The sequence below is a fragment of the Vanessa atalanta genome, chromosome 24 (assembly GCF_905147765.1).
Source record: "Vanessa atalanta chromosome 24, ilVanAtal1.2, whole genome shotgun sequence".
NCBI classification, from domain to species: Eukaryota; Metazoa; Arthropoda; class Insecta; order Lepidoptera; family Nymphalidae; genus Vanessa; species Vanessa atalanta.
In genome coordinates, this window is record NC_061894.1 from 1,933,026 (window position 1) to 1,957,406 (window position 24,381).

The 24,381-nt window shown below is 33.4% G+C and overlaps 1 protein-coding gene across 1 annotated transcript; it reads right to left on the reverse strand.

Annotated features, from left to right (window-relative positions):
* Window positions 1-18,426, reverse strand: LOC125073442 (orexin/Hypocretin receptor type 1-like). The gene is made up of 7 exons (XM_047684272.1): window positions 17,842-18,426; window positions 11,419-11,566; window positions 10,705-10,846; window positions 9,833-9,945; window positions 6,285-6,384; window positions 1,636-1,748; window positions 1-885 (listed from the first exon to the last, which is right to left on the reverse strand). The coding sequence occupies exons 1-7, from the start codon at window positions 18,424-18,426 to the stop codon at window positions 422-424; spliced, it is 1,665 nt and encodes a 554-aa protein (XP_047540228.1). The 3' UTR covers window positions 1-421.
* Window positions 18,427-24,381: the final 5,955 nt, after the last annotated feature.

Here is a 24,381-nt window from a genome sequence, read left to right on the forward strand (position 1 = left end):
AGGAGGCCTTTATCCCAGCAGTGGGACATTTACGGGCTGCTAATGCTAATGCAATATATATATATGCAGTGATGACTACTTAACTTCACGATCAGGCTTTATATAAAAATAGGGTATATGATACGTGAGTGGTACCTACCCAGACGGGTTTACACAAAGCCGTTCCACCGAATAAACAATAATGCTACACTAAAGAAGTCATTTTGCTAGTAATATTTAACAACAAATATTCTTAATTGTATAACACACAGTGCTCCGGTCAGTATAATTACGACGGCTTTTTTTTTTAAATTACATTTAACGTAATAATCGTAACGAACATTTTATTGGAATTTTAATTGTGTTTAATTATATTTATCTTAATTTATTTATACCAATAATATACTGTCAACATATTCTATTCAGATAGATTCTTGCTAGATTATGTTCTAGAACAATTATTATTATAAGTACAAACATTCTTGTATCGTCTTTGACCGTTGTTCAATAAATTGCATTTATTGTTGTGAAACATGTGATCACAATTCTGGCATTTTAAGTTTATGTGGTCAAATTTGTGACAGTTTGAGAACATGTGGTCACAAGTTTTATCTATTTTTGTGTCGCATTTAAGGCATTGTAGCGACATGTGACCACAATGATCATTAAATTTATTATGGTCATATCCTTGTTCTTTTAACGATGTGTGGTTATAGTTATGTCTCGATATGGGAAGGTGACTTGGATTTTGATGTTTTAATGACATGTGGTCGCAACGTTGAAGTTTTTCTGGTGCTTGGTCGTATTTCTTCTTGGATGTTGTTAAGCGAGTCATCGTTGTCAGCGTATCGTGTGTAAGTCTCGTCGAGCAGCAGAATGCTCGGTGAAATTCTCTTCGATATTTACCTGTAAAATTTTATAGTCCATTTGTTAAATATTAACGACCCGAATTCCTTTCTTATAATTTTCTCTAAATATTTACATAAGAATCGAAAGCAGATTTTATATTTCTTGGTTGAATTAATTTCTGGTAGGTTTAGAAATTGAACACATTCCTTCATTCCACATTAGAATGTTTGAATCCACTCATTGCTCTAGTGGTTAGCTCATAAGGCCAGTTTCAGTCTTGGGTTCGGATTTAAAGTCAGACCATAGAAATATCGAGACCATAATAATAAATTGTCCGGAGTATGGAAAATGTCAATGCTTACACGTCCTGAAAAGCGAGTAAAACAGAACTCCTGCGCCTGAACATTTATTAAACTCAAATCGAAACTCAATCAAAGCTCAAAAAATATTGGACAACTTCACATGCTCCCTGTATCTGATCCCAATATATGTAGCTAAAGCACTTGTGTTATGGAGAATCAGAAGTAACGACGGTACCGCAAACATTTTCTACATCGACTCGGCCGGGAATAAAACCCCGGCACTCGGAGTGGCGTAATCATGAAAATCAGTGTACACACTACTCGACCACGGAGGTCGTCGGCGTTTTTAAATTTTCATTATGTAATTTCTCTCTTTGCATGGATATTTTTATTACCAGGCAGAATCACTTTATTAATATTTTTTATCGTTATTCGTGAGCAATATAAATACCTGGGGTGTATTATAAATGATAATTATTTAAATTAGTTTTATAGTGAAACTTACCGCTCATGAAGTTGTAAATCAATGGATTGATAGCTGAATTTGCGTAGCAGAGAACATGAGATATTAGAGCAAGGAACGTGATGACATCGTTTTGTTTCATATCAAGTACATATCTGTAATGAGAAAAGTAACATATTATCATCATACCCAGAAACACTCGATGAATATTTTTTAGCATTAGCAGCCTGTAAATTTCCCACTGCTGAGCTAAAGGCCTCCTCTCCTCTCCTTTTCCAACAAGATAAATACCCGGTTTCACTCAAGTGTTTTTTTTTTATATAGATTGACGGAAGCTGGTGTGATGCTGTAATAAATATTAAACATTCCTTACATCGTGGTACCTAGGTAGGTAGACGGACTTGCACAAAGCCCTACCACCAAGTGGTAAAATAAATAAAACTAAACAAACGGTTCTTCATTTACTTTTCATATAACACATAACTTTTTCATATAAACCTTGTGAATATCATTACGATTATCAAACATCTATATTTTATATTTAGGTGGTGAAAATAAAAGGTATATTACTAATTTTGGCATTCCAATTAACATAACGCCGCCCATGTGTGCAAATGTCAATGACATGACAGTTATGTCATGTCATTGTCATGACAGTTATGTCATGTCATCGTCATATCATTGAATTTGCACACAGGGGTTTTTGCACACATTATGCTACGAATTTTGCTAACGATATATATTATCGAATAATAATAATTAATTTAATTTTAATTATAGATAGGCTTCGATCGAATGTATCGTAGATTTGCACGAAATTATAAATATAGATTTAGAATCACATAAAAAATATTCGCATGGACTCAACAAATAAATCAAAATCTTCGTTTCTAAATAAACAATAAATAAAGTTAAGTAACAGTAGTAAATATACCGCTGCTGGTTTAACACCTCCTTTCCTAAGAAGCCTATAAGGCCCAGTGCACAGTAAGAACTACGTGAACTCAAATTAATTCAAAAATTGTCACGTAGTTTAGAAGAAAAAAAAAAACAACCTAAGAATTGATCATTACGATTGGAACAGTAGATACTATTTTAAATTACAAAACACATTATGTCCAGCAGTGGGGCTATTATAATACGACACAATTTATATGCAGCATTGACAAATTAAAAAAATCAATCATTTCACAATTTGACGAATGTATTATAAGACAAAATATATTATTACGCGTGTGTAAAGATTATTTTCATTTGCGCACTTAATACGGGTGTGATCGGCTTAACGAATTTTGCCGATGCTACATGTAAGTTGTATAGTACTATACCTTATTTTTAAATAACATAACTAACGCAAATTATTAATTATAAAATAACAACAAATGATTACTTTTAAACACATTTAATATTATCTTGTATAGAATAATATCTTTTTACTATCGATGAAATTGTAACATAACATTTTAATGAATCTCCAATTTCATAAACGCTCATTAAAGTTTACGAAACAATCTCGATAAGTTAAGAATATAAAAAAGACTGCAGAATTGAACGAATTATATTACAATGTGTTAAATTTAAGAACTATAAAACGAATACGTATACGAGTACGTATGGAATACAGTGGAATCCGTTTATAATGATATCGAAGGGAATTGACAAACATGTCATAATAAACGCACGATATACAATGCCTTTGTTTTTTCTACTATTGGGTATTTTAATTGGTGGTAGGACTTTGTGCAAGCCCGTCTGGGTCGGTATCACCCACTCATCAGATATTCTACCGCCAAATAACAGTATCTTTGTTCCCAAGGTTGGTGGTGCATTGGTGATGTAAGGAATGGTTAATATTTCTTACAACGCTATTGTCTATGAGCAGTGGTGACCACGTACCATCAGGTGGCCCATTTGCACGTCCGTCTACCGATATCATAAAAAAAAATAGCCATGGTCGAATTATCATTTTCAGTATTGCTATGAATATATCGTGATAATTGTTCTGCGGCCTTTAATGCCTCTTCTGCGGTAAGTAATAGTTCTTCCTCGACTTCTTCTTCCCCGTGTGTGATGCTTGACCTATGTCAATTACTTACTCAGACGAAAAACAAACACGAGCTAGGTGCCGAAAGTCGCCGGGAATCAACGAACATTACCGAAGGTGTAAAAAAACATGTCAGCCGTTATGACTAAACATAATTTATTAAAAAATGGGTCATAATAAGCGAACTGGGAAGTCATTATATGCAACTTTTTTACAAAGAATTTTATATGAAAACCAAACTTCATAGTATAATTACGTCGTAATAAACGGTTGGTCATTATAAGCGGAGGCGGACGTAATAAACGGATTGATATAAATATATTTTAAGATAGCTAGACAAACTGGCAAAAGGGTTACCTGATTGGTACATGATCACCAATGCCCGATAGACGTGTCATTAACCACTAGTTTATAAAAACTTTTAGCGCACAAGCCTTTGTACCAATTTTACCTCCTCGAGGGATCAAATAAAAAAAGTTTTACATTAATAGCCTGTAAATTTCCCACTGCTGAAAAACTGCTGACAAAAAAAAGACCCGTTGAGTTTATTTCACCGGTTCTTCTCAGGTCAGGGTGTTTTCTATTTCGAACCGGTGGTAGTGTTTCATTTGACTGTCAATAAGTAATTGTAATAATTCTATATTGAATAAAGGAATTTGAGTTTGATTTTGAACAACCATTTTTTTGTCGCTTTTATAGATAACTGTACGGAATCTTTCATGCCCGAGTCCGACTCGCACTTGGCCTGTTTTTTCAAGATAGCAGCGAACGCACATAGGATCAGAAGTCTTCTCGGTTCATTTGTAATTCCAAATGTATAATGACTCGGATATATGTATGTATATGATGTTATGATTTTTTTTATAGCATAGGTTGGCGGACTATAAGAAATATTTACCATTCCTTACATTACCAGATGTTATGTCCCTTGTGTCTGTAGTTACACTGGCTTACTCACTCTTCAAACCGGATAACAACAATACTGAGTACTGTATTATTTTGATTTATCTATGTTTATATTTGTTGATATTAAGATATTTGTATACTTATGAGTATACTTTTGCGTTTGCCGGAATTCTCACAAGAATGTGAAATTGTCGTACATATAAACGCTAATTGAACGTTTCAATAAAAAAATCGTCATTGTTTGGAATGTGATCGAACGGCTTGATAGCGTGGAATTTACGAAGAAGTTCAATTTTTTTATTACCTGATAATTTTTTTTTAAGAGCCGAGATGGCCCAGTGGTTAGAACGCGTGCATCTTAACCGATGATTTCGGGCGTCAAACCCAGGCAGGCACCACTGAATTTTCATGTGCCTAATTTGTGTTTATAATTCTTCTCGGCGGTGAAGGTAAACATCGTGAAGAAACCTGCATGTGTCTAATTTCAACGAAATTCTGCCACATGTGTATTCCGCCAACCTCCAGTGAGCAGCGTGGTGGAATATGCTCCAAACCTTCTCCTCAAAGGGAGAGGAGGCCTTTATCCCAGCAGTTGGACATTTACGGGCTGCTAATTCTAATGCTAATTTTATATATTCAATGTTCCTTTAGCGCGAATAGGATTAATTTATTACACTTATATTAATTAATTTAATATAAGTGTAATAAATTAATGGTCGGATCCATTGATGTGTGTTCAGTTCAAAGTAATACTTCTAGTATTTCTTTAGATATGTCGATAAAACACGCCATGTTTAATAATTTAATAAATAAATTTGAGAAATGTATAGGCATTTCGTTTATTGAATGTGTATAATAAAGAACAAATTAAATTAAGATCAGATTCATTCAAATTAGATTGTAGATCTCTTATAAAATTTTATCAGGTAATGAAGTAAAGAAACTTAATTAAGAATCTTCGAACAATCATAATTCTCTCAAACAAACTATTTAAATAAATTTACGTTTTGATGTCGTTAATCAACGAATTGACAAATATATTTTAATTCTCTGAGTACGTGCTAGAAATACGTCTTTGTGTTCGTAAAATTTGATTTCTCTGAATTTTTAACAAATTCATTCGTTCATTCATCATTCATTCAGAACAAAAACATTTTCGGGGTGGTAGACATACGCAAAATCTTTCTCGTCGGACAAGTTGACCACAATTTTTAATTGTTATTTTAAAAAAATCAGAGTCATAGTGACGTCATATCGACAATTCCAGGAATCGAGCATTCGAAAACGCAGCAGCGCCGAAACTTTTCGCATTAGAAAAGTTTGTCGGACTCATCGCAAAAAAGACACTCACAAAGTTTGTAAAGTAAGTTTGTATGTGTCAAAACAATTTAAGTCCTTGTACCGAAGGCTATAATTTTAGAGAGCGGGAAAAGTTAGATAGCTGTGCTACGGCTGTATAAGAAAAACAAAAAGAAAGACGTAAAAAAATAATAAAGTAAATTGTTATCGACAAACTCCAATTCTAACTGAGCTATTTGACATTTAAAATTTAAATAAGGTATCAACATTTTGGCTCCAAATGTAGATGAATGACTTCCAGTATTTGCGATTCACATTACTTTACACGCTGTCATGTTCTGTGCAGTAACTGTTTTTAATTATTATTTGTATATAGGTAAGGCTTTAATATTAATTATTATTATGTAAATACACTTAGCTTTATATAAATTAAATAACTAACCTGAGCACGGACAGTAGGTGAACGGGAAAATAACAAACGGCGAACATTATGACGACCGCTACCAACATCTTCGCTGCCTTCCGACGTGAGCTTAGTTGCGCTGAAATAACATCATTTAATTAATAAAAAGATACATTTTTTACTATATAGGTAGGCCGCATGAGCAAATGTGCCACCTGATGTGATATATTAACCACTAGCGACCCGCCCCGGCTTCACACGGGTGCAATGCTGACACTAAATATACTACAGAATGTCTTACAACGTTCAGAGCTTTTTTGTCATTAGACAATACAAACTACTATGTCTATCTGTATTAAATGATAATTACTAATGATACTTAATTAGATAAGGATTTATGGCGTATTGCTTAAAATCGCTTCGAAAATAAGCCATTATTTCTCGTAAAAAAGGATAAGAAATTATTATTGTGGTTTACCCTGAGCGATAGACTGTATAGAGATGTATAGAGATATATCGTGGACTTTTTTGAAGACCTTTTTGAGGTGTACAATACTGTAGTACATTATTTTGATCTATCTTGTAGGGTTTAGCCAGCGTTTGCAATGTGAGCGCAATAGTACAATGGTTGTTACCTATCCAGACGGGCTTGTTCAAGGCCTTACCACCAAGCAATATACACACATTATATACCCCTAATATTGGTCCAGTAGCTGTTCTTTACAGCGGATCCCAAAACCACAAACCCAAAACCCAGAACCCCATGTCAGGTTCGCGATTATCGACTAACACACATCTTATAAACAACTCTTACATCAATACTTGTAAAGTAATTTTATAATGTTGTTACATTAAAGCAATCAGATACGAATTATCTATGTCATTTATTACATAACCTTTGAGTTACTTTTGTTATATAATAGCATAGATATAATAAATTAATACGTAAATGAATTTAGGTATGAATGTTAATTCATAAATTAAAGACATTTTTTTATAATATCGGTAGGCGGAAGAGCAAATGGGCCACCTGATGGTAAGTGGTCACCACCGCCCATAGACAATGGCGTTGTAAGAAATATTAACCATCCCTTACATCACCAATGCGCCACCAACCTTGGGAACTAAGATGTTACGTCCCTTGTGCCTGTAGTTACACTGGCTCACTCACCCTTCAAACCGGAACACAACAATACTGAGTACTGCTGTTTGGCGGTAGAATATCTGATGAGTGGGTGCTACCTACCCAGACGAGCTTGCACGAAGCCCTACCACCAAGATATTTCCTACAAGTACTCCATTCAGTCAAAAGTTGTGTGAATAAAAAATTAACTAAATTCGCCTTTTTATATTCATTCACGCGAAATTATATTTTCTCTTACAAAATCAAATATTCAACCTACTTCAAAGTCAATTATGTAGTTTATTAAAGAAAAAGATGAACATCTGCCTCATTACTCTCTATTATAAATGAAATGAATAAAATTTTGCTAAATAGGTAGCACCTTCCATCTCTTGTTTATGATGATAATAATGAAAAACGAAATCGAAATATCTCGGATACCGACGCCCCGTATATCAATCGTAATTTTATCGTTCGCTCAATTCTTTCATTCGTTAACTTTATTGTAATGTAATTTTTTGGTACAAGACTAGAACTTTCCAGATTATAAATTAAAAGTTACGCTATTCATTTTTTTTTTATTTAAAGAGGCAAAGGTATGCTATATTAAGTCAGTACGTTTCCAAATATGATATCTAGGCTCTTATTCCCGTAATTATATTGAACAGTCACCAAAACTGGAACACGACAATACGGTATGCCATTGGAGTAAATGGTGAATGGTACCTAAAGAGCCCAACGTTAAACCACCCATGGTTGAAGAGCTAAATACATATCATAATTAAAAATAGATACTCCTTATGATGCTTTGTCACGGCAAACATGCTATTTGATAGCAAAATAGTAGCCACCACCGCTTCCAGACGAGTATGGTAAGGTCTACAACTCTAATAGAATCTATGAAATGTATGTAATAACTCTATATGTGCCCCACGGATTAGCTCGCGTTTTAGGGCTTAATTTCCAGATGTTAAGCATAAAAAGTATCATATGTCCTTCTTTAGAGTTCAAGCTTACTTTATACCAAATTTCATTGAATTCGGTTTAATGGAAAGAGCAGACGAACAGAGTTGTTTTCGCATTTATAATATTAGTATAGAATTTCGGATTATACTTAATCTAATTATGAAATAATACATAGTAAATATAGATCAGCCTATCATAACAATCACGCTTCAGCTTGTGTCTTAAGCCGAACGAAAATACGCTATAATATGCTCAGTAAAACAATCAATAACCATAAAATTTGATTTGTGATCAAAAGCTCTATATTTATTGAGAGCGCTGTACGTGCTGTGTTGACTTAAAATATGCGGACACGATATTTACTGTGTTTTGGTGAAAGGAGATTTGTGGTATACAATACGTGGATCTTATTCAACTATAATAACTAATTAAAATCACTAACTAAATGCAACCGATCAAAGCTGGACTTCGAAATAAAATATTGTGAGAACAGTTCGGAAAGCTTCACAGCTTTTCGTTTCTATCATAAGGGAAAAATATTACATTGCCCAATGATTTTCTATTGGTTTACTAAGTATGTTATAATTTCTCTGAGGATGTTGATAGCTAGGACGAGCACACACTGCTGTAAGCACTAATGAGTCCCCGAGGAAAACTCCAGCGAGCTACGAGCGTTGCATAGGAGTGGCATCTCCAATCCGTGTCAAAAACAGCCATCGTAGCGTTTTCAGCTATAAATAATTCCATTTAATCCACATACTTGGTGGTAGGTCTTTGTGCTATCCCAGGGTCCACCCACTCATCATATATTCTACTGCTTGGCAGTAAAATAAATAAGTAATAAATTGTGTTCCAGCTTAAAGAATGAGTGAGCCAGTGCAACTACATGCACATGGGACATGATATCTTAATTGCCAAGGTTAGTGACAAATTGACAATGTAAGGAATGGTTAAAATTTCTTATTGGTTGTGGTGGTATTAGGCCATTTGTCCGTCCGCCTACCTATAGTAAAAAAACACCCAGGACCCGGATATCTTTCTGAATTGAAATTCCAGCGTAAAACAAGGATATCATAATTTATTTTATGGACAATTTTGCAATCGTTATAGAATACATTTTTCTCGTATTGTTAAATTGCAAGGTAGATTGATTTTCGTTTATTATCTTAACAAAATATATGACATTGGCCCAATAGTAGGAATTTTAGCATCTACAGAATGGCAGAAAGATGAGCATTGGAGCAGCATGGTGGAGAAGGCCAAACTTTTTCCTCAAAAACAAAAGAAGACCTAAGCCAAGCTGTGGGAATTTTCCTGGATGTTACTGTTACTATACTGTATTATAATTTATGAATTAATAATTTAAGACAAGTGATAGGCACCACAATTTTCAACTTGTATAATTATATTAAATTGAATCCACAAAACACTAATGTCATTACGATGTAATGTATTGGAGTTTTAAATAAAATAATATTAAGTACACAGCCATACTAACTTTGTTCAGCTGGAGCGAGCTTCGTAGTTTCAGCGTGTCCTGGTATCTTCTCAGAACTCCAAAGAATCCTAACGATCTGGTGATACGCCATCGTCATCAAAATTAGTGGTATTCTGAAAGAGAACATTCACGAACATAAATAACATGATTAATTAAATAAAGATTGTTATATTAAGGGTTTGAAATGATTCATAATCAATGGTATCATATTTAGTGCAAATAGTAAGAATTCAAATAAATTATATATTTAAATTATGTTATGATAGAACCTTTTAAAACGTCGAAAAGTGATATAGATTAAGTACTGTCAGAAAAACAGTCAGGGAAATTTAATAAGTAAATTTATTTTACAAATTATATTTAAAAAAATATTCCTTTTAAAGAAGCTTCCAAGTTAAAACAAGGTTAAAATTAATACTGAATGTGACGTCTATCTTATTTACTAAAAACGTAAATTAGAATATTTTACAGATTTAACCTTGAACATTTTTTATGTCTCGTTTTATATTTCAACAAAATTTAATAAAATATGGTACTGTAGTAATTTGTGTGTAGCGAAATTATAAACAGGTATAATTCATCTTTTTAGTAAATAACATTGAAGACTACGATTATACTACTAAGATAAGTATATTAACATACTTTGCTCTATTTTAAAAGGTTCTATAATAACATAATTTGTAACATATTCTCAGTGAAAAGAATTTGAATACTATTAATTAATTATAACAAAACATCTCGATTTTTCGGTAAATTCTAAATTTGAAATTTTATCCTGTCTCATTTAGACGTTGATCGGTTCGTTGAAACTGCGATTTTTATTTGTCAATTGGTTGTTGAAATCCCACCAATAATGTGGTATGTAAACTTACGTGTAAATAAAAACAACTTTAATTATATGCCACACAAGGTCGCTAGTTGATGACCATATCGCTGTGCATTGGACGAGGTATTCCAACTCAAAGCGGAGAGGTACTGTCTTCACTGTTGTCAGTACTACCAATTCAGGAGTATCTAGAAAAAAAATTAACATTCACTGATCATTCTTTTTTATATAAATTCCGTATAGGCAAATGACTCCACTCCATCTAATGGTAGTAGTGGTCCAAACTCAAAGACGGCTAGTATATTCAGAAAAATGAGCTGCACTAACCGCCTTGCCATGGTGGCCTTTAAGAGGCATCTTCAAGTCTCTTTTAAAGGAACGCAAATTATATGAGGAGGGGAACACGTGTATTGGTAGAGAATTTCATTTGGGCGGTGCGACAAAGAAAAGAGTAACCAAATATCTTCGTGGAGTTGATGATTTTTTATAGTTAGTTTAATGTATGTTTGTTTTGTTGGCTTAATAAATTTAAATTTCTTTTAGAAGACAATGTTGCAGCCAAATCCATAGATTATTTATAGACAGATAGTAAGAAGTAAGACGAGCTAACAAGAGGAGCAGAATGGTAAGCATGACATCGCCAATAAACTTATGCGCCAATTAGATAGCCTAGGACTTTTGGAATAATTCTGTGTGGTATCTACCCAGGGGTGAAGTTATTTAATTCATTTTACGTGATACATATAACAATAACACTTACTGAACAATAAAGATACAGCCCATATGACAAAAATTGCAGTCTTCGCGCGGTTGATCGTCGATTTGAACTTGAGTGGATAACAAATGGCATACCAGCGGTCCACTGAGATGAACGCCAGAGTCAACACTGATACCGTCACCGATACTGACTGCAATAAAAAAAAAAGTTATTCAAATACCAATATTAGTTTCTTTTTTTTTTTATGATTGATGAATAAAATTATTGTACAATATTGAAAATATACAGCCACGAAATATTACAATAAATTAATATTAATAAGCTATTTTGGCATTGGAAGAAAATAAAAATATAAATACAGAACAATTATGTTAGCTACAAAGTATTCACGACATTAGAATACTGTTTAGGTGTACGTGTGTGCATTGGTTTTTGTTTTTTTTTTGAAATCGTTAAATTAATTGAGATATTAAGACTTATATCTTAAATTATTATAAATAATAATAATAATTTATAATTTAAGATATTTATTTTACAATAATTTAAAAAATCTAAATATTCTTTATCGAAGTATATAGGCTCATTAAAGCACTTCAAAATATTCTTGTTGTGCTATGGAATTAAATGTAAACATGCCACTGGCTCAAAATGTAGAATCTTCATAAAATTAAATACAATTTAACTTATTATTTATCCTGCATGAAATTCAACGAACACGTCGCATAAAACGCAGTTAGAATCGCAAGTCGAGCAAATCTAATAAATTAAAGGCAACTCGGATGCGGAACGGTAACGAAACAGTATACTTGTATTTAGTTTATGTTGCCCTTAGTTATATCCTTATTAATTGTATTTCAATATATAGATACATATTATTTTACACGATACGTTAAAAAAATTAAGCACGTATCATAAGGAACGCGGTTGTACAATAAGACGGCTTTATCGCTTAGCGCTTTAAGCGCTAATTTGTAGAGTTATCTTTTAGTAAACACGATTAGAACTTCATATATAGTTTGTATAAAAAACCGTGATATATTACGTGGTGGGAGGGCCTTTTGCAAGCCCTCCGGGTACCTGAGTGGGTACCTCATATTGTTGTGTCCCATTCGAAGGGTAAGTGAGCCAGGCACAAGGGACATAACATTTCAGGTCCCAAGGTTGGAGGCGCATTTGTGGTGTAAGGAATGCCTAATATTTCTTATAGTGCCATTGTCTATAGGCGGTGTTGATCACTTACCATCAGGTGGCCCATTTGCTCGTCCGTCTACCTGTATCATAAAAAAGTCAATAAAGTGCTTAATAAAATGTTTGATGATAAAATATCTTAATATTATCATTATACGAGTCCTATTATTATATTATTATCATAACCATATAATAATGAAATTATATATGTATAAATAATATTAATGAAATCCTCTCTTACATACTGATTTTCTAGCATAGTAATATAAATTAAAGCAAATTATCGTCTTCGCAATGATCAAAGATATTTGCAAACGGGTTCCCATACCGGAAGTAATTTAAATTATACGTCACGATATAACTTCAGTTAAACTCATTTATTTATTGAAGGAAGAAGGAAATTGAATAGTATTTTACATGTAAAACTAAAAATTAATATATACTGTAAAGCTACCCGTAATGTCTGTATACAAAAGCCTCTTATGGAAATATCTAAATCTTCGGTCACGATTGAACACGAACGCAAATTAAGTACATGCATATATAATATAATTCATATATGAGAACTAGCCAAGACAGACCTTAGGCAACAATATATTATCCCAAGTTATAAGAAGAAATGATATTTTATGTTGTTATAAATAAATTTCAGAAAGGACTATTTAACTTGGCACCCATTTAGATCTCACTTCTTTTGTCATTGAAGACAACAACCAAGATACATATCATAATATTTGACTTGGCTCTCATTTTTACATTTAAGTTTTTGATGGGATACATTGTTCCAAAAAGGTTTATTATCCTCCTTCACTTCTCGTGTTCGTACAATGATAATTACTGTATCACTGATTCTGTCAAAGTGATCAATGTTACTGTGAATATACATAAGATTGTTGCAAAAATAAATAGATACCAATAATATCAAAATCTAAACATATTTTATACAAGTAGGCTCATAAAAGAAATCATTTAAAATCAACAAGCTTGAAACTGAGTACGTTAAAATAAGTGTAATAACCAAGTTAGAATATTATTCAAATACCAATATTTTTAGGGTTCCGTAGCCTAATCGAAAAAAACGGAACCATTATAGATCTGTCATGTCTGTCTGTCTGTCCGTTCGTATGTCACAGCCACTTTTTTTAGAAACTATAAGAACTATACTGTTAAAACTTGGTAAGTTAATATAACAATAAATAATAATATATGTATTCTGTGAACTGCATTAAGATTTTCACACAAAAATAGAAAAAAAAAGAAGTATGTGTCTATGGATACGTCTTCAAAAATGATACTGAGGTTTCTCATATCATTTTTTAAAAAACTGAATAGTTTGCGCTAGAGACACTTCCAAAATGGTAAAATGTGCCCCCCCCCCCCCCTGTAACTTCTAAAGTAAGAGAATGATAAAACTAAAAAAAATATACAATGTATATCACCATGCAAACTTCCACCAAAAATTGGTTTAAACGCGATCTAGTAAGTAGTTTTTTTTTTCAATGCGTCATAAATCGAAAACCGCAATTTACCTTCCGTTTCTTATTCAACTCAACTCGTTTTTTTTGTTCGTTTTTCGTTATTCAACTCAAATATAAAAAACATATTATTTCGTAAACATAAACCGTGCACCGTGACCCATTTTTTTGTCTGACACATGACAACCAACCCCTAAAACGCGAGCGAAGCCGCGGACGACAACTAGTATCATATAATAATGTTAACTGATTAATGAATCGATTGATTAAATATTGGTATCATATAGTTTTAATATCAACGATCAGAATTCTACATTAATATTACGAAATAATATACCCTTATTTACATGAGAACTTTAAAAATTGTTACTGTACAAAAAATCATGACCCCGTGGGAGCAAGAATACTAGCAGCATTTATCCATTGAATCGCAATTCCGTTCCTCTGGGAAGAAAATGAAATAACCTTCCTAATGCCTGTGGGGGAAATAAGGCGTGGTGTTCATTTTTACATTTTACATTAAAAGCCTGTAAATTTCCAACTGCTGGGCTAAGGCCTCCTCTCCCTTTGAGGAGAAGGTTGGTGGAATACACATGTGGCAGAATTACGTTAAAATTAGACACATGCAGGTTTTCTCACGATGTTTTCCTTCACCGCCGAGCACGAGATGAATTATAAACACAAATTAAGCACATGAAAATTCAGTGGTGCTTGCCTGGGCTTGAACCCGAAATCATCAGTTAAGATGCACGCGTTCTAACCACTGGGCCATCTCGGCTCGCTTGGTAGTATTCAATCGCTCGCGTGCGTGGTGTTCAATCAATGATTTTTAAGAAGTTTATTAAACAAGAATAATTCCTAGTAATCAAACACGAATCATTACGACTAACACAACATACCTACCCTATATTTTCAATACATAATTCGTATTAACTATCAGAGTTATAGAACACATATAATGATTGAACGTAATCATATATTATTCAATAATATCGTAGGCGCGGAATTTCATATATTAAAATAACTTGAGTGTTTGTAAATATTATTTCAACTATCGCAAATATTCTTACCCGATGGATCACGTGGATACAAATCGAAGGTCACGCATCAAGAGCAGACATCACTAATCATTTCTAACGCCAAACTTAATATGTTACGAATACATTCTACGCCTTTGAAAATTATAATTAATTTATGTAGAATGCTGGAATGTAGTTAGAAATCGAATAGAATTACATAAACAAAAGTGTGTTACAAGAGTACTCTCATGATCAAGTACACGTGGTAATTTCAATGGAAAACTAAGTTCCAAAAATTTCAATGTTATATACTTACTGTCAAGACCATATATATATTGGGGCGAACCAAACGTTAGCGCGATTCAAAAATCGGACCCTTTCATACAAACTTTCAGTAGAAACATTTTTATTTACTGTTTAACAAATGGGTATAAGCAAATCAGTACATATATCGGTATGTCACTTTTTTGATTCAAAATAATCAAACAAATAAACTATCTGACTGATTTTACACAACCGCACAAATACATCAGCACTGAAGATTTTTTGATTTGGTTTTTGTTTTCTATGGATACGCTGACTGGTGAATTCGCCACCTACCTGTAATGTATGTTGTTAATGCCGACACTCGTGAGTTATTACTCATAGTTTTTTAGTGTATTGACGTATAAATGTAATATTTTTGGTAATAAATTGGTAGCGGCGAATATGATATTATTCTAAATGTTGCTATCTTGCGTTTGTTTCGATGTAATGTGCCTTGTCTGTTACGCTGGTTTACTCACACTTCAAGCTGGAATACGATGATATTAAATAGTTCGTAGCGGTAGAATTAATGACGGTGGTATTTACCCAGACCTCATATTCGTAAAATTCACACATTTTGATCAACAAGTACGAGACCGATATTTAAAACAAAAGGCGGTTATAAAACAACAAAATCGAATTCAAATTCCGAGCAGTGCGAGGCACGCGTCGTTTTTCGTTGCGTTATTAACGAAATATGTAGGCAGATGGGCAAACGGACCACCTGGTGGTAAGTGGTCGCCGTCGCCACCATAAACATTGGCGCCGAAAGAAATTTTAATTTTAACATCTCCAATGCACCAACAAACTTGGGAACTAAGTTATTATGTCCCTTGTGCTTTTACTGGGTCACTCACCCTTTAAACCCGAACACAACAATACAAAGTATTGCTGTTTGGCAGTAGAATAGATGATATCCACCCAGACGGGCTAACACGAAGCCCTACCATCAATTAAATGCGTCAACAGTGTTGTTACTTCAGTATTGTTAGTTATTTCCATTTGCTTTTGACCCGCATAATTTGAGACGTGCAAATGTTCCTGCTCAATATGTTACCAAACCAAAGACAACTCTATATCAGAACAGCCATAGACACGCACAACATAGAGGTCGTGTTCAATTCAGTCAAAGACACAATTCTTAATCGCAATCTCGAATATCTAATGTCGCAGTAAAGTGGTAGACACTAGGAACATTTTGAATTAAAAAAAAATACTGTATGCCTTTTTCGAGATGGAAAAAGGCATAGATGTTTTTAACGTTCTGCTTTTGTGGCTTCACTACAAAGTGTTCTGCGCGCTCCCATCTACTTCTTTCTACTATAAACTGAGCTCTCAATGCTCAATCCTTGCAAATTAGAAGCCTTTAATTAAATTTGCTTTTGAGTAAATGTGCTTTTATAAACTTTCCAATTCACAATGGATATGGTTCATTTGAGCCGAGATGGCCCAGTGGTTAGAGCGCGTGCATCTTAACCAATGATTTCGGGTTCAAACCTAGGCAGGCACCACTGAATTTTCATGTGCTTAATTTGTGTCTATATTTCATCTCGTGCTCGGCGGTGAAGGAAAACATCGTGAGGAAACCTGCATCTGTTTAATTTCAATGAAATTCTGGCACATGTGTATTCCACCAACCCGCATTGGAGCAGCGTAGTGGAATATGCTTCAAGACCTTCTCCTCAAAGGGAGAGGAGGCCTTAGCCCAGCAGTGGGATATTTACAGGCTGTTAATGTATGTAAAAAAATGTATGGTTCATTTGTTAATTCTCATCACTTCAGACTCAAAATAACCTCGAAATAAATAAAATGATAAAGTATTCGAACCTTTTAAAAACCCTGGCTCGTGATTTATATTCTTGCGATACGATTCTCGATTCATTGGAAAAGGTATTATAATACACATAGCAATGAAAATATATATTTTTGTATACAATGAAGAATTTGGGCCATATCATACGGGTAAGTTCGCTAACCCCGTCTAAAATCTCAGTTAAGCCACACAAAAAGTGTGTTACTAATATTAAGGTCACATTTTCACATCGTATAAAATCGTAAAATCGTATCGGTTAACAATATAAATATATTATTTTCTAAATTCATTTATAATAACAGTATTAGTGTATGTTCTACCCTTAAATTGCAATATTTAGTATTTTTATGTTCTGGTTCGAAGGAAGTGTCGGCTAATCTAACTACAGGCACAAAAGATGTAGCATCTTAGTTCCCACTGTTGGTGGAACATTGACATTGTTATCATTAATATTTCTTACAGTGTGGCTATGGGAGGTGATGACCACTTTTCATTAGGCAGTCTATTTACAGAGCTACCTACTATTTGATATTTAAAAATAAATAAATCACTATCTCATAAAAATATATCAAAGAAAATATACAGCTGAGTTTAAGCCTCCTCATCTAGGTTTACGTCCTGTAATCAATAATTTAATAAAAACAAGCAATACTTTTGTACATACCTGAAAATAAAGCAATATCTTGCACAGAACGTCTCCTAAGAACCATGTCTCAGTCACATCCCATAAAACCGTCGCCGGTAAACAGAATAACAACACCATAAAATCAGCAACCGCTAAATTCACTAGGAAATAATTCGTCACAGTTCGCATTGAATGATTTCTGTAAACAGCTACACAGACAAGGGTATTTCCAACAAGACCGATAACGAAGACTGCTGTGTGAGTACCTATAAGTATCCATTCATAAGTCTGTGGATATATGTAATCATTTAACATCGCTACGTAGTCCTCTTTGGTCATGTTACAGTATTCAGCGTCACCTACGCATTTTTCTGTCACGTTTTCTTTATCAACAACTTTGCCTGTATTCTTAATTTCATCGAAATTATCAATTTTTTCATCTGCATTTCTGAGACTTCTTTTAGATCTAATATTTAGATTATCTTTTATAAAACTATTAATAATGAGATCATTTTTGTTTGTGTTAAATTTGTGTTCAATTATATTTATACCATTTGCGTCTCTTGCGTTATTGTACTTAACGTTTAGAAGAATTATTACAACGAAGAATATTATTCTGAACATTTTCGCTGTAGACGATTCTTCTCGACGACGATTCTTCTTGTTTAAATCATATTTATCTGTAACAAAAGAAAAAAAAACGTTATTTCCTTTTGAATTATTAACAAGTGATATTTTTAAAATTATTTCTATTTTATATAAATTATCTTATAACTTCAAAGGTATTGCAAATTAAAATTGGAACAACAGACGTGGAGTCTGATTTAATTATACACCGTGTACACATTAAGGTCTAATAACGCTCTTATTGTGGATAAATTACAACTTAATTGGGTATTTAAATTAATAAATTTTTAATGCGTCTTCATTATTTATTTAAATAAAATATATTCTAATACTGCGATTTAAATTGTCAGTTACCAACTATTCTAAATATATTAGGAATGATGGAAGATTTTAAGTACAGTTAAATACAGTTTTCAAATCTTTTTTTCTCGTTGTGTTTTTTTTTTATTCATAGTTCAGTTTGATATAAAATCGTTACATCTAAACCAATGCACGTCAGCATTTTAAGAAACTTAAACAATGAGATCTAAGATGCTGAATAGCTTGTGCTTTTAAAGTTGGTTTACGCGTCTTTAAAACTGTTATCTTAATTTTTCTCAGCGTATTTTATATATTATCAATTTTATATGTTGCCATTCTTTATCTTAAACAATTAATAAAAATTAAAATTTATAAATTTTCGTTTTTGTTCATTTATATACTATAACTATGGTTATAAATAGTCCATGGAAAATGATCATATATTTATTTATAAGAAATATTGCCAATTAGAAAAAATATGTCTTTTTTATGATATCGGTAGGCGAACGAGTAAATGAGCCACCTGGTGGTAAGTGGTCACCACCGCCCATAGACAATGGCGATGTAAAAAATATTAACCATTCTTTACATCACCAATGCGCCACCAATCTAGGGAACTAAAATGTTACGTCCCTTGTGCCTGTAGTTACACTGGCTCACTCACCATTCAAACCGGAACACAACAATACTAAGTACTGCTGATGCGGTAGAATATCTGATGAGTGGGTGGCACCTACCCAGAAAGCCCTACCACCAAGTAAAAGCTTCATCCATTTTATGCAAAATTTGAAACTAGGGCGACAGTTCATACAGTGTCCAGGGGCGGCACTAATAATCCCGTACTGGGCACGTTAATATACACCTCTTACTTTCCAGTGCCTCTTTATAAATAGCATCTCCGCTATCGGCCTTCCCCCCCCCCCACCTAAACCAAACACCTAAGAGTAAAACAAACCGTAATCACTGCAATAGCGGGTTAACATGTACATGAAACACGATTCTTTGCTAATTCAGTTCATGAAAGAGACAGAAATACGACCTAGAGTGTAATAGAAAGAGACGGATAATGTTTACAGCGAACGTATTGGATCCGAAAAATATTATTTATGGGGTTGTGGATATGACGATTTGTTTTCACGCGAATGATTGTTTACAATTCCAACAAGCGTTAATAGATGTGTGACATTTTGTTTGGATTGAGCCGTAATGTGCTGGCTTGATTTACGATAATACAACGCAAAGAAAGGTTATCGATGTGTTTACTGAAAACCGTAATTGATATTGTATACATTATTAACAGTCAAGGAATTCTTTGTATGGAAACAATGGGCATGTACGTCACTATTTCACTGGAGACAGGACTCGAGAAACAGACTACCTATTTTGTACAGACACGCTGATCGGCTTTTCTTCTTGCTAGAATGCGGGTCAACGAACCACCTACTTACCCTAGAATGATCATCCTATAGTAATATGTAATGTAAGTTGGAAACCCTTGCTCATATAGTTTGCTTATATTCTACCGAACAGCAATACTGAGTATTTAACTAATATGGACCGGTTAGAAGCGTGATTGAGCCAGTGTAAATACATCCAAATCCACAACGGTCATAACGTCTTAGTTCTGAAGGGTGGTGACGTATTGGGATATTTTTTTTCGGGAAACACACCATAATGATAATAGTAAATCATTTATTTCAGACAATATGTCCATTATGTTAGTGACAATTATCTTGTCCTAGAATTAGTACAATAAATAAGACTAAAGAAGAAAAAAAGCTGTTAATAATCATTGCTGCGCCATTCCTTTAGAGATTACACAACTGTTGACATACAGGCAGTCAAGTCTGCTGGCGATCATCCTAAGGATGCTGTTGGTGCTGCCACTGACTTTGCGCACTAGGGTTGCACATCTTTTATGCATCATGGCATAAAAACAATCGACCCGATATCCGAACATTCCCGATACACTACAGAATCTTTTTTTTTATTCTGGCTTTTATTTGTGCCAATGCAGAATCGCGGCTACCCCATCATCACCCTGAAGAGCTTGTATAATACACAAACATTTAATACCAAAATAAGTATCACATAAAGCCAATAAAGTTTCCACTGTTACATTAATACATGCAAAATCTAATAAGAACAAGTATTTTAACAGATAATCAAAGTAAATAAAATAAAAAAAAATTTAAAAAGTAATGTAATGTGTATTAAAACAAACAAAAACAATAAAAGTATTAATGACAAATGGATTTTTTTAAGGCTCCTGAGAACTTAAACAAATTAACGTTAAAGATCTGCGTAACAACGTTTATTATGATTGGCATACGCTCTTACCAAAACGCGATTTTTGGTATAGTTCGAAACTATTAATGTTTCTTACAGTACTTATGTCTATGGGGAGTGGTCCACTCACTATCAGGCACATGATATGACAAAGTAAACGTACCCCCATTCTTGGGTTGTAACATATTGTGAATTTTATTATTTTTAGTTTATTAAATTTATAAAAGTAAAAGTAGACATCGATTAATTCAAAAAAACAGACCAGTGAAAACTACACTAGTGATAAGTCTACTATTGTCAAGACAAATATTTGAGTTGACTCCAACTCGCTCTATTGCGGGAAGGCGAAAATAAATAATGTCTCAGCAAGAAAAATATTGTGCGTGATATTTGATTAAGATTCACATGTTTTACAAAGCGTCAATAATATCGAAATTATTTAATTCATCTTTTGATAATCCTCTGCCTAACAGCGTGACGTTTAAAGTATATAATAAATCTATTACGCAGTCAATATTAACCCTTTCCCCATTACGTGTATCAAATCACAAATCAACTAATATGTCGGCTTGGAGAGGAAACCAAATAACTATAGCCATAGTTCCACATAACATAACAAAGAAAAAAATCATCAAAAAAAACTATCTGTTTAATTAAATATTGATCTTTTCAAAGTGGAGTTCACTCTTAAAGGAAATTTTATCACATAAAATAAACTTCTAAGACTTTTAATTTGAAATATTATTAACGACGTTTGATGTTATAAAATTAATTACTTAATTAATTAATATATGTCTATCAATATAGACTAAGGAAAAAATATACGATATGATTTTTTTGTAGCGGTTTTGTGGCGTCTAGAGTACCACCCACTCTTCAGATATTCTACCGTCAACAGCAATACTTAGTATTGTTGTGTGCATGGTGAGTGAGCCAGTGTAACTGCAGGCACAAAGGATATAACATCTTAGCTCCCAAGGTTGGTGGAGAATTGGTGATGTAAATGGTTAATATTTCTTACAGCGTCAATCGTACCATCAGGTGGCCTATTTCCTCGTCCGCCAATCGTATACATAAAAAATACCTTATTTCATTTGTAATTACTTCGTGAATCTTAGACGTAGAAAAAAATAAGACATGAGAAGAAATTTGTTTTTTATACTTAACAAAAAAGGGCAACATGCCTAATACTTGAGCGTTGGCTCAATAAATGACCTTGAACCGTAAAGGCGTCAAAAAGCCATACAAATACGTAGCTAAGAAATCATTTATAAATGTGAAGATATATTTGTAAATAGGAAGGTTCAAAGTCCTTGATGAACTGTAATACATGACCTTATCTATTCAAATAATCAGTGCGATATAAAATATGCCTTAATATACCCTACCGCACCTACCCTACCCTAGTATAACTTAAATAGGATTACTTTGTGGTAGGGCTTTGTGCAAGCCCATCTGGGTAGATACCATTTGAAGGGTGAGTGAGCCAGTGTAACAACAGACATAAAGGACATACCACCTGGTGATGTCAAGAATGGTAAATATTTCTTACAGGGCCATTGTCTATGGGCGGTGGTGACCACTTACCTACTAAAATAATTTAAAAAAAGTAAGGCGATAGGATATAGTAACGGCTGGTAAATGATTTAGTACTGGGCTAAGTTCTTATCGTCTCTTGAAAACAAGGTTTTTGGAGTGTATTTTATGACAATGATACAACTCGAGTTCGATTTGACGTATTTCAATTAATATTTTTAAATACTTGAAAACTCAGCAATGTATGCCTGGTTTTTAATTCGGACCGTTCGTTTAAAATTCATGCGTTAACGTCTAGGCGATCACGATTCGGCAAAGATATACTTACCATTATATGAACTATTTGGTTATAGGAATTTGTTCAAGCCCATCTGAGTGTTTACCCAAACGGCTAGACTAGTTAGTAGCTAACACTAAGTAATCAGAGATTTAAAGTTTTAACCCTGCTTGTATAACTTGTAATCCTGAGGGAATAATTATTTGTAAATTATTATTTTCCAATAAATATAGTTAGTCTTTTAAATAAATAAATCGTTATTTTTATTTAGTAATCGTTATTAATGTTTAGTAAATATATATTTTATTTACCGAATGGAAACGAATTCATGCGATGTAATACGAATGAAAGACCGATAAAGTGAACGACCGATTACAAATTATGAGCGTTCATTCGCTATATATAAAGTGTTTAACACACCATTTATACATTATAAATCTTACCTATATTTACAAAAGGCAATGCCCGTCTTTACATTGAGCATGTAAATGAACGGAATGTGATCTGATTTTTATCATTCTTTTAATCTATGTATATACATATAATAAAATTGGAGTGTCTGTTTGTAATATTAAAATAACCCATTTTTACTAAATGCATATGTATGTATACACGGTACATATACCAAAATAACATTTTTTTTAGAATTTTTGTCTGTCTGTTTGTTCCGGCTAATCTCTGGAACGGCTGAACTGATTTCGACGGGACTTTCACTGACAGATAGCGAATGTAATAAGGAGTAACTTAGGCTACTTTTATTTTAGAATTATGCATAAAATAAAAATAAAATCACGCTACAATATCCAAAAACCTTAAATTCAAACAACGCGCACGAAGTCGCGGGCACAGCTAGTGTATTTATATGAACGTATATAAAGGCGGACTTAGTATCTGGTATGACTGTTATATATATTATAGTGACGTCATGTTTGCTCGTTATATATAACATATTTTGACTTAGCGAACAAAAAAATCTAAATTTGAAATTTTTAATTCTTTGTTATAATATATTTTAGAGCCGAGTTGGCTCATCACGGATTCAAACCCAGGCAAACACCACTGACAATTTCATGTGTCTATAATTCATCTCGAACTCAACGATGAAGGAAAACATTGTAAGGGAGCCTGCATGCGCCTAATTTCAACGAAATTCTGCCACATGTGTATCAACCAATACAAATCGGAGCAGCGTGGTGGGGCCCAACAGTGGGACAATTACAGGCTGTTACTTTAATATATTTTTAGCAGATTTTTTACTAACTCGTACAATTAACACAAAAATATAAATATTAATTTATAAATTATTGGATAATAAAATTGTAAATAATTTAGCTATCCGTCCTGACTGACGTACAGGTGAAATAAGAATTTAATTTATTTTGTTAAAATATCCTTGAACTCGAACGCAGTGCCTCCTACCGATTCCAATCTTAAACACCCAGGGACTCAAACACACTAAAAAATCAACAAAATCAGTCCAGCAGCTTAGCAAGCGTTCTGTTACATTCACTTGGCTTTGTGCAAGCCCGTATGGGTAGGTACGACCCACT

Bases quoted from the DNA above. Each gene is read 5' to 3' on its own strand.
- LOC125073442 (XM_047684272.1), bottom strand. From the start codon at position 18,426: ATGTTCAGAATAATATTCTTCGTTGTAATAATTCTTCTAAACGTTAAG. The intron at 10,847-11,418 runs GTAAGTGTTATT...TTTTTTTTCTAG, and splicing joins GGCTGTATCTTTATTGTTCA to ATACTCCTGAATTGGTAGTA. The intron at 9,946-10,704 runs GTAAGTTTACAT...GTTCTCTTTCAG, and splicing joins AAAGTTGTTTTTATTTACAC to AATACCACTAATTTTGATGA.